An 11,740-nucleotide genomic window follows, 5' to 3' on the forward strand; every position below is an offset into this window, starting at 1 on the left:
GGGCAGACAAAGGAGATGTCTCCAGTGCCTGACGAGGGAAGCCCAGGGTTGGGGGAGGAACATGGGGAGAGGGAGGAAGGTTGCAAGAGCTCGTTCACAACCAGGGCAGGCTTAGTGGTTCTTCTGGGTTTTGTCCTACTCTTATGTACATTGTACTGTAAAACATGCAGTACAAAAGCAAAAAAATATGTATTTATGTTAATTGACATGAAAAACATAACTGACCCATTTTAGAGCTTTGTGATTGTATTTGTTCAAATCTGTCTTCACCTACAGATGATGTTGGACATTTTAGTAAAATGTAACATGTTAGACCACACACGATGACAATATGATAAACACTAACAACCCATCGGTTAATACAATTACAGCATCAACTGTTGCCTACTTAACATTGATATTTTAAAATGTCAAACTTGAGAAATTATATTTAAAAAATTAAACCATGTTCATTGTCCTGTTCGATACAATATTGTTGTACACAAAATGTATGTAGAAATTAACTGACTACCTGAATCTGAAATACAAATATTTGAATATTTAAAAAAATGAATATTTACGCAATAAAACATTTGAGAATAATTCTAAACGCATGTTTTAAAGTTGATCTGAGCCACAATCTGATTCATAAAGTGGTCTAAATCCTGATTCACCCAACCCGATTCACAAATCGGTTTCAGTCCCTGATGCAGATGTCATGACCAAGAGAAGCGATCTCCTCCAACAGGTAGTCCACATCCTCGGTCTGTGTGGCTGGGTTGGAGAAGACACATCGGAAGAAGTTAACTTTGTCTCCGAGCGGCTGATAGCCAATCATGGCCATCCCCTGCTCCATCATCTTGGCTTTGATCTTTGGTGCCACCTTAGAAACCAAACAGGGATTTAGCTTTATAGAGTATGAACAGAAGTCAATGTGCTGCTGCTAGTAATGAAGGATTACATATACAGTATCTAATGGATAAAGAACCACAAAGGTTGAATTAAGACGCATCTAATATATCACTAACATTAGAGATCCAAGGTGTAGCATTACCTCATGGAGTCTCCTGTTCCTCTCAGGACCTGGTGACATGTTCCTCAGACCTGGTGGAATGTACCAGAAGCACACGTTGCTGTGTTCAGGCTGCATGGGGATGTATCACAGATAAAAGGCTTACAACGATTCATCTCACTGAGGAATTATTCAATGGACAAGGGACTTTAAAAAACAGACTTACTTTGCTTTTGAAGACAAGTTCAAAGTCTGGTCTTTGTTTGAGTTTGTCAAACAAGTGCTCAGCATTTTCCAAACATTTATTGACCTGTGATTCGAAGCCTTCTGAACCCTAAGAAGAGATGTGTTTTATTGACCATTTGATAAATTAAATTTTAAAAAATCCATGTGTGTGTTACATACCTTGGCCTTCCACATGAGCCAGAGCTTGAAGACATCAACATGCCTGCCACACTGAATGGTCTTGTCTCCGGTGTCATAAGAGGTGTCGTAGTGCTTGTCAGTTTGGAAAAGGTATTCAGCACACATCTGATTGCAGTCTTTCAAGAGGCCCTGTGAGTGAGAAACCACTGACTACATTATGCATGTGTATTTCGGAATGCGTGCAAATTGTAATTCAGGGTGGAATGTTTTGGTAGTCTTGATTTTTTTATATTCATAGCGTTAGACTACACACCCTTTTCTTCACCAGTATGGCTGAGCATTGCAGCGGAGCACCCATCATTTTATGAGGGTTCCAAGTCACAGACCAGGCTCTGTAATAAACAGAATTCAAATAGACCTGCATGTAAGATCCAATCATGGCAGAACTGTTGAAGGTCAATTCCATTTAAATTGTGAATGGAAACAGTATCCCCAAAATGTAATTGATCCTGGCTGTATGGTAGAATGAAATTCAGAAATCTATTATCTTTTCGGAGAGCTGTAAATGTTGGATGTCCTTAAGTCTCTGTTCTCTCTGGTTACCGTACCTACCGTTCAATCCCTTGTAGTTTCACACGGTGCAGGTTGGACATCAACAGACCTCCGCCCCAGGCTGCCTGTTAAGAAATAAAGAGAATTTTACTCTAAATACAATCTTATCTTTATATATTTAATATTTTTACATACAGGGTTGTACAGTAGGTTACTTTCTAAATGTAATCCGTTAGTTACTAGTTACCTGTCCAAAATTGTAATCAGTAACGTAACTTTTGGATTACCCAAACTCTGTAACGTAATGTGATTACATTCAGTTACTTTTAGATTACTTTCCCCTTAAGTGATATTAGAAGAAGACAAAAATGTATGTTACCAATTGATTGACATCTATTGCAGGATAAATCAATGTTAACTTTTACATAGCTGGCCATATATTGATGTTAAATTTTACTTCATGGGTTGGTTATGTAGGCTTCTTCTAACCCATCGCTTTCTACTACATATAATAATAGGATTAAATTATATATTTACATACATACATCCTACATATACATATATATATACATATATCATTTATAAATCCAGAAATGGATGTAGCAACTACAGATTGCCCCTTTGTCTATCAAAATGTGCGAGATTGAGCAGGTCTCCATTAGGTCTATGGATTTTTTATTTTTTTAAACGCATTAATTAGATTTAGCAAAAAAGCCCCACATATATTCCATAGGCTGGGATCCACACTATGCAGCTGTTGCAAGACCGCATTTTTCACTGGCTGTCCATTAGTTTCAAAAACTGATTGATAGGCAGCTTAAACTTCTTGAATTCAACCATTATTGGGTTCAAACACACATTTAGATTTGTCAACAGCCATCCACAAACCCCACAATCCGTAAGGCGCAAATAGCTAAATAAGAGGGCAGCAGTGTGATTCACATCAATGCGCTATGTACAGTAGATATCAATAATACGTGATATCCATATCGCCGTAGACTACACCACTGCTGTCATCCTTACCTCCAAGCGTTTATGCACCATTGGAAGACATAGCTTGGACTGTAGCCCACAAAAACCTGTTCCTGCTCTTTTCCCGCGTTCCGTCAAACACATTTATTGTGTCGTCATAGTAGTCTCTGATTTATTGTCAGACTCGCTCAGGTGGAACAAACTTGAATTTGCGATTACATGTAATCTGTTACTCCCCATCCCTGTTTACATATAACACATTCTTATGGGGACGGTTTCCCATACACAAATTATGCTTAGTACTGGACTAAAGCATGCCCAATTAAAATATGTCAGAAATAAGTGTCTAAATGTGTGTCCGGGAAGCCATGATGGATGCTATAAGGTAAATACATCAACATGCAGCCAGAGTCCATGGCTCTCACAGATGTCTGCGATGGCATTGAGAGGATCAAAGGCTCCGTACACAGTGGTGCCTGCTGTGGCATTGACGTAGAATGGGACACAACCCTGAAGAGAGAGAGATGACAAGAATCATGATGAGTGTATTGACCTGTTCCTGTGAAATAGTCCCTGCCAACACATTGGAGTTCTGGTAGCTCATTTTATGCACCAGAACATTTTGTTGAATGGCAAACAGAAATTCTGATTTGAGCGTATTCTGTTTGGGGTGTCTGTTTCATCCTAATTTGACTAAATCCTTCATTGGCTGGAAATACTGTATACAGGTATGCTTCCGTGTATTTAATTCACAGCCCTGTATCCCTCAGTTGGGCAAGAGAAGACTCATTCATCCATTACCTGATCTTTGGCAGTAATGATACTTGACTCCAATTCTGCAGGGATCATTTTTCCCCTTGAATAGTAAAACAAATGACATCACTCATTTAGCTCTGATAATACTGTCAATGTTCACGATCAACAAATGCAAATCACACTCCCCTCCTTGCTTACCGGTCATTACATTTCACCACCACAACATTATCACTTCCTATCCCAAGGACTGCTGCAGATTTCTTGACTGAATAATGACTCTAGAATAGGGAAAAGGTATATGTCAGTACATGTTTATAGATAATATGAATAAGCATGACCTAACGTGAATACTGGTGATGCGTACATGTGCTGATGTGAAGAGGATTAGCCTGGGCAGAGCAGTCATCCCTTTGGTCTTCACTTCAGGGAAGAAGTGGTATCTGGCCAGTAGTACACTGTACAGATTGGACATGGTCCCACCTAAGGAAATATATACATATTGTATTATAGATGGATATCTCACTAAGAGATTGTCTTAAGCTTATAATTGAATTCAACTTCATAACAACTAAACAATATAACCAAAATTAAGAGGACAAAATTAATAAATTCAATGGAAGTAACAAGGATAATTGTATCACAATGTATGTTTGTCATTGGCTACATTGTTTGTATCAATAGCAAGGTCGGAATGTAGCTAACACTGTACCTGGACAGAAAACACCATCCCCCTCTTCCTCTGACCAACCCACAATCTCCTGCATCTTCTTCAGTAGAATCTCCTCCATCAGAATGAACACTGGGGACACTTCATAAGTAAACCTAGAAAAAAGGTTTAACACATTGTTTTACACTTGATCTCATATAGCAGAATAACATTTACCAGAGACCAGATCACACCGTAGGCCCTAGTGTCATCTGGGGCCATACGCGTCAAACGCCTCTGCATAGGAGTGCTCATACAGGATCAGATCCACCCTGTCTATAAGATCAGAACAACTATTCTGAGAAGCTTGATATATACTGTTCTCTGGTAAATGTCAGATATGTTCTTAGGCAAATGTCATTCTGCAATATGAGGACTTAGATCTTACACCTTAGGGATAATGTAAATCGTACATGTTTGTGTTGGCAGTAGATGTCAGCCATTCCCCAGCCAAACCGATGACATCCAGACCTGATGACAGCTGATTGAAGAAGCGTGGGTGACCTGTGGACAGATGAGGACATTCTGGAACATTATACTAATCTATAATGTCAATAATGTCAGCCATTGCCTGGACAGAAGCAATGACTTACTAGTACATGGAGTACATGTTTTCTACCTATAGTACATTTTTGGTAAATTTTCAGCAAAACAGTCAACAGCTCTTACGATACCTGTTTTGACTCCATACTTCAAGGTGTCCCTGCAGTCGACCAGGAGTTGTTCCAGGTTCTCGGGCTGGTCTGGGAGCTCCAGACTGAAGCCCTCCAGGCCCTCTCTGAGTTGGTGAGGGTGGTGGAAGTCCAGGACTTTGGAGCTCCGTCTGAACGACTTGCAGACATAGCTGAGGAGAATGTTCACCAGCTCTTGGAAGAAACTTTTGGTTGTGTCCTCACCACTGAGAGCAGGGAGTAGATCTAACCATAAAGGGACACATTCAGGGCTAATTTTTTCAATGGTAGGAATTGCTCCCAACTTGCAATAGTTTGTAGGAGCACCAGAAAACGAAATTCATTTAAATTGCAGCCAAGTTGTGCATATAGAACATTTCTGGGATTTTTTATTTCAGCTAATGAAACATGGGACCAACACTTTACATGTTGCGTTTATATTTTTGTTCAGTGTGTGTATGTATATATATATATATATATATATACACATACATATAGGGTGCATTCTGAAAGTATTCAGACCCCTTGACCTTTTTTCAAATTTTGTTACGTTACAGCCTTATTCTAAAATGGATTTCATTATTTTCCCCCCTTCAATCGACACACACAATCCCATAATGACAAACCAAAAACAGTTTTAAATTTTTTTAGAACATTTCTTAGAAATAAAAAACAAAAATACCTTATTTATAAAAGTATTTAGACCCTTTGCTATGAGACACGAAATTGAGCTCAGGTGCGGCCTGTTTCAATTGATCATCCTTGAGATGTTTCTACAACTTGATTGTAGTCCACCTGTGGTAAATTCCACCCCTTTATGTTAATGTAGTCATATATGCAAATACTCCCAGTGTATTCATGCAAAAGTAGCAAAAATAATTTTCTTTATTTTAACACAAAATATTTAAAAAAAAGAGCTGATACCATTAGAAAATGTACATATGAGTGCATCCTAAGAAAAAAAGTGAGACTTTACAATATATTGAATACCTGAATTCCCATCAAAATCCCTGAACTCCAGTCATTATATATGTATATGTCAGTAAAATGTTTGTGATATAATTCAGTCAATATTTGATGGATTTTAAAATGTTTACACGTTTGGAGTATCTTCATCCATTGTAAAACTGTTGCATTAATTATAATTGTTTTTTTAAAAATGAACAAACATCATCTCAACAACCTAGTGGTTGATTTCTCCCTAACCATCAAAATAGAGCCTTGAATCTCATAGTGACGTACCTGACTGTCAACATTGGTCATCTAGCTAGCCAGCAGGGTTGCAATTACAGATAGAACAATTAGACAGATATTTCACCACATGTTTGTTTCCACTTACTACCAAATACGGATACTTAACAGAGTAGGCGTTCCCTAACGAAAATATGCGCTAGCTCGTGCTTGGCTCTGCCCACTATGACTCATTTGTTAACGTTTGAAACGACAGGCTGTGGACTATCTTGTTTTTATAAAGATCTTTGGTTGCATCGGTTTCCATTGGATTAGACCAGAGTTTGCTACACTGGCAAACTATATAACGCAGGTTAGGTAGTGAATGACGATGGATACACAAGCAAATGGTACAGAACTCTTAACAAAATCATATTTTGACATTGTAGTGGCTATTTCTGTTTTGTTTTTTTGCTTAGTGACATTTAGAATATCATCTTTGTGGATTTATTTATGTACCGTATTCAGGTTTCAGTATGAGAAATCATTGAAGTCCCACATTCCACTGAGATACTGCGAGGATCTGCGCAGTCGCGGAAACGGAGCCTCACAAATAAAACTTCTGGTCACAGATTAGGAACCACGCAGTATCTCGCGGGAATTTGGGATTTTGTCAGTCATTTTTCATACCGAAACCGGATTAGATACATAAATGCCCACATATGATGTTGGGCTGTTTTTATTTTATTTTTACCTTTGCTGTAGATGCAACTGAAGTCCTTGGTTATGCTGCAGGTGTTATCAATTGCTGTCTGTGGAGGGTTGATGTCAGATGAGCTTCTGTGTTGTTTACTCTCTGCCAAAACCTGCCCACCTGGTTTAGCATGTTCAATTATGCTTTCTGGAACAATTAAACCCGGAGTACATGATGATCCAATACAATATTGACATGTCTATATTGTCATGTGGAATTCTTTGAATTTTAACATTAGGCCTGTATCCAATATATTTTTATTTATTTAACTAGGCAAGTCAGTTAAGAACAAATTTACAATGACAGTCTACACCCCTGGACAAACCTTCCCTTAACGACACTGGGCCAATTGTGCACCGTCCTATGACACTCCCAATCACGGCCAGTTGTGACACAGCCTGGGAACTAACCAGGGTCTGTAGTGATGCCTTAGACCGCTGCGCCACTCGAGTGGTCTATATGTTGGATATGTTTTTTTTTGCATATCATGTGAATCTAACATATTATTCAAAAAGATACGCTACCATTAATAAGTTGTCATACTTACAGTTATCATAAATGAACATTTGCCATGCCATTCAAAATACATGAAGAGTATAGCTAGAAAAAGGAGTTATTTGACATTTTTAGCCCCCCCCCCAACATGACATAACCCATAGAGATACCATACAGATACATCTAAATAATTTATATGCTCATTTGACTCTGACCTGGTAGATGCAAGTAATCCATAATGTGTCCACATATGATTGAGTTCTGGGAGTGAAGTTCGTCCAGTATCTCACTGTTCCACTGCTGCCCCTCCATGAGATGCACCTGGAATGGTTTTGTGGAATATATAACCCCCTGGAGGAACTAGGCGTGGTGGTGGGCGCATTATGACAAAAGGCTATTCAACCTGAATGAAACAATGCTATTCCAAAAACCTTTGAGAATGAGAGCCTCCCCAAAATGTTTCTGACAATCACTAGCTACCACATCAATTCATTATGATCTCTTCTGTCTTTTTTTGTCCTTTTGTGTGTAATTATTTGGCTCAAAATATGTTTGTGTGTGCTACTCAACCCGCATACAGCACTCTGAAGGATCAAAAAAGACTTGTGAATGTTACCTGCATTTGGTCTGAGGACACCTTTGAAATATTTCATTAAAACTGGCAACTGGATTTATAGGACAGCAAAATTGTTATTATTGCTTTGTGAGAATACATGACTCCCTGTCAAAATAAAGGTTAAACAAAATGAGCTCCCACTCCTCCCACATGCTGACCTTTGACATCACCTACTAAGGAAATGACCTTGAAGACAGCATTATTGGCAGTTAAATGCAACAACCTTTCATGGCATTCAGTGTTTACATAGCCTTTAAAGTAGACATTCACTTTTTAACTTCATGATTTAGGCTATACGGTAGTAACGTGTGGCGTCATGTAATATTTTGCTTTCAAATTACAGCTCCATACACTTTTCAGGTGATTATCAACTATATATAACCATTTCAAGTTAGTGGTAAAGCATTATCTTTGCATATGAAAAGTCCAAGGACTGCCTTAGAAAGCTCTAATTTAAGTACATTTTATTTTTGCAAACTTCAGGACTTAGGATAGGCTACTGCAATAACTGTGGAAGGCAGGTTACAGAACTGTATCTACTGCCGCTATGTAGAGGGATAATTTGACTGTGCTCGTGTGTCCTATTTAGACAACCTGGTGAACTGGTTTGGTTGGTATGTCAGTACTTGCAAGAACTTGAAAACGTTTTGTGGGCTGACATGCATTCTGTAACTCACGACTGCTTCTTCAACTAAAAACTTCAACCTGGACTAAGCCCATAAGATTGTCTTAAGATATTTTCAGCAACGTCATGCAGGAACTTCTCCTTAGGCTGCTGAGCGATAAAGATCTAGAGGTCAACATCCTTGCCAGTCCATACCAGATACAGGTTTGCTCATTATCTAAGCTTCGTTATTTTTTTTTGTTCAGTGACAAAAATGGTTTCTTGTACTTTATCCTTATAGTCATACACAGGGTCTTGAAGGACACGGGCACACACAACACACACAGGGCAGGACATGACCAAGTAGTCTTGACTTTTTCAGTATGAGTGATTTAATGAAAATTACTGAATCACACACTGCCTTGACAAATGTCTTCTCTCTAATAGGGTAGATGGTGCCAGACATGGATTTAACTAAGTACAACACAACTGTAAAGAGGAGGGGAGGCGAGACCAAGAGCAGGAAATATCTGTGAGTCTCTCTCTGGATGTGCAATGGTTCCCTAATCTGCATACTCATACTGAGGGAACAAGACGATTTGTGGTTTGACATCTTGTGCCTGTCATTGACACAACAGACCAAACTCATGATTATGGAACCCGTCTCACAACAAAACCTCATGTTAGAATGTCAGATCTGTCTGAACTGCTACAATTTGCGGCACAGGCCCAAGCTCTTGGACTGCCAACACACCTGCTGCTCTGTGTGCTTGACCCAGATGAAGATGAGCCTGAGTGAGCTGCGCTGCCCCTGGTGTCGCTCTGTCACCACCCTGCCACTTGGGGTCTCCGTCTCCCAGCTCCCAGATGACCCCGACATTATGGCCGTCATCTCTGTCCCATCCCCCCCAAAATACACACCTGTCTTCTTCAAACAGCTGCTTAGTAACACCTGCTACCTGTCTATAGACCACCAAGAGAGGGCCACAGTGTCTGGTGAACATTCAGGTAGGCACCTGCAGGCTGGGCAGACAAAGGAGATGTCTCCAGTGCCTGTGTCTGACGAGGGAAGCCCAGGGTTGGGGGAGGAACATGGGGAGAGCGAGCAAGGTTGTTGTAAGAGCTCGTTCACGACCAGGGCAGGCTTAGTGGTTCTTCTGGGTTTTGTCCTACTCTTACTTGTGTACATTGTACTGTACAACATGAAATGCATTTACAAACGGTTCACCATGATATCCTGTGCCTAAAAGACTGGATACTAATAAGCTGTTTGGAATCTTTCTATCTCACTCCCAAAAATGACTGGACATTGTATAGTATTCAGGCTATTTCTTAACCAGAGATAGTGCTGTCTTACTGAGGGAAGAAATGGTTGTTATACTTTGTTTTAGGAATGTGTACAGTTATAATGATGAATTTGGATTTTTCAAAGGATTTTTCATGTTGTTGTGCAATAAAGAGTTAAAACAATATAACCAATCACCATCATTCCAGCTTCTCTATTGTGATTCATTCAAAAAAGAAACACAAAATCCTACTTGTGTTCATTCATATGAAAAACATAAAAACTGACCCATTTTAGAGCTCATGATTGGATTTGTTCAAGTCTTCCCTTTTACCTACAGATGGTAGTGATGGACTTTTTAGTGAAATTTTACTCTGAATTTTAGGCAACACACAATGACGGCAATATGATTAAACACTTTAATAACCCTTCAGTTGATACAATTACTAAATTACAGCGTCAACTGTTGCCTACTCAACACTAATATTTTGAAATGTTTGAAAATATCAAACTTGAGAAATTATATATAAAAAAATTCAGATATACAGTACATTCAGAAAGTATTCAGACCCCTTGACCTTTTCCACATTTTGTTACATTACAGCCTTGTTCTAAAATGGATTCAAATGTTTTGATTCCACATCAATCTACACACAATACCCCGTAATGACAAAGCAAAAACAGGTTGTAGACATTTTAGCAAATGTATTAAAAATAAAAATGGAGCTATCACATTTACATAAGTATTCAGACCCTTTACTCAGTACTTTGTTGAAGCACCTTTGGCAGGGATTACAACCTCAAGTCTTCTTAGGTATGAAGCTACAAGCTTGACACACATGTTTTTAGGTCTCTCCAGAGATGTTCGAGTGGGTTCAAGTCCGGGCTCTGGCTGGGCGACTCAAGGACATTCAGAGACTTTTCCCGAAGCCACTCCTGCGTTGTCGTGGCTGTGTGCTTAGGGTTCTTGTCCTGTTGGAAGGTGAACCTTCACCCCAGTCTGAGGTCCGGAGCGCTCTGGAGCAGGTTTTCCTCAAGCATCTCTCTGTACTTTGCTCCTTTCATCTTTCATCTCCTTCCGTCTGACCACTCTACCATAAAGGCCTAATTGGTGGAGTGCTGCAGAGATGATTGTGCTTCTGGAACGTTCTCCCCTCTCCACAGAGGAACTCTGGAGCTATGTTTGAGTGACCATTGTGTTCTTGGTCACCTTCTTGACCAAGGCCCTTCTCCCCTGATTGCTCAGTTTGGCCTGGCGGCCAGCTCTTGGAAAAGTATTGAGGGTTCCAAACTTCTTCCAATTAAGAATGATGGAGGCCACTGTGTTCTTGGGGACTTTCAATGCTGCAGAAATGTTTTGGTATCCTTCCCCAGAGCTGTGCTACAACACAATCCTGTTTCGGAGCTCTACGGACAATTCCTTCAACCTCATGGCTTGGTTTTTGGCTGACATGTACTGTCAACTGTGGGACCTATATACCTACATGTGTGTGCCTTTCCAAATCATGTCCAATCAATAGAATTTACCACAGGTGGACTCCAATAAAGTTGTAGAGACATCTCAAGCATGATCAATGAAAACAGTATTCACCTGAGCTCAGTTTCGAGTCTCATAGCGAAAGGTCTGAATACTTATGTAAAGAAGGTATTTCTGTTTGTATATTCTCATAAATTTACAAACATTTCTAACAAACTGTTTTTCCTTTGTCATTGTGGGATATTGTGTATAGATTGATGTGGAAAACAATTATTCAATCAGTTTTAGAATAAGGCTGTAACGTAACAAAATGTGAAAAAAGTCA

At 39.4% G+C, this 11,740-nt stretch overlaps 1 protein-coding gene across 1 annotated transcript; it reads right to left on the reverse strand.

Moving 5' to 3' along the window:
* On the reverse strand, positions 1-8,055 carry LOC109874694 (glutamate decarboxylase 1-like). Its single transcript, XM_031809689.1, has 15 exons — positions 8,050-8,055; positions 6,939-6,996; positions 5,018-5,260; positions 4,757-4,847; positions 4,347-4,459; positions 4,002-4,117; positions 3,836-3,915; positions 3,683-3,737; positions 3,275-3,391; positions 1,970-2,034; positions 1,671-1,749; positions 1,397-1,546; positions 1,218-1,325; positions 1,034-1,123; positions 1-862 (listed from the first exon to the last, which is right to left on the reverse strand). Exons 1-15 carry the CDS (start codon positions 8,053-8,055, stop codon positions 677-679), a joined length of 1,557 nt encoding a protein of 518 aa, XP_031665549.1. The 3' UTR covers positions 1-676.
* Positions 8,056-11,740: the final 3,685 nt, after the last annotated feature.

Source organism: Oncorhynchus kisutch, linkage group LG30, assembly GCF_002021735.2.
Source record: "Oncorhynchus kisutch isolate 150728-3 linkage group LG30, Okis_V2, whole genome shotgun sequence".
Lineage (NCBI taxonomy): Eukaryota > Metazoa > Chordata > Actinopteri > Salmoniformes > Salmonidae > Oncorhynchus > Oncorhynchus kisutch.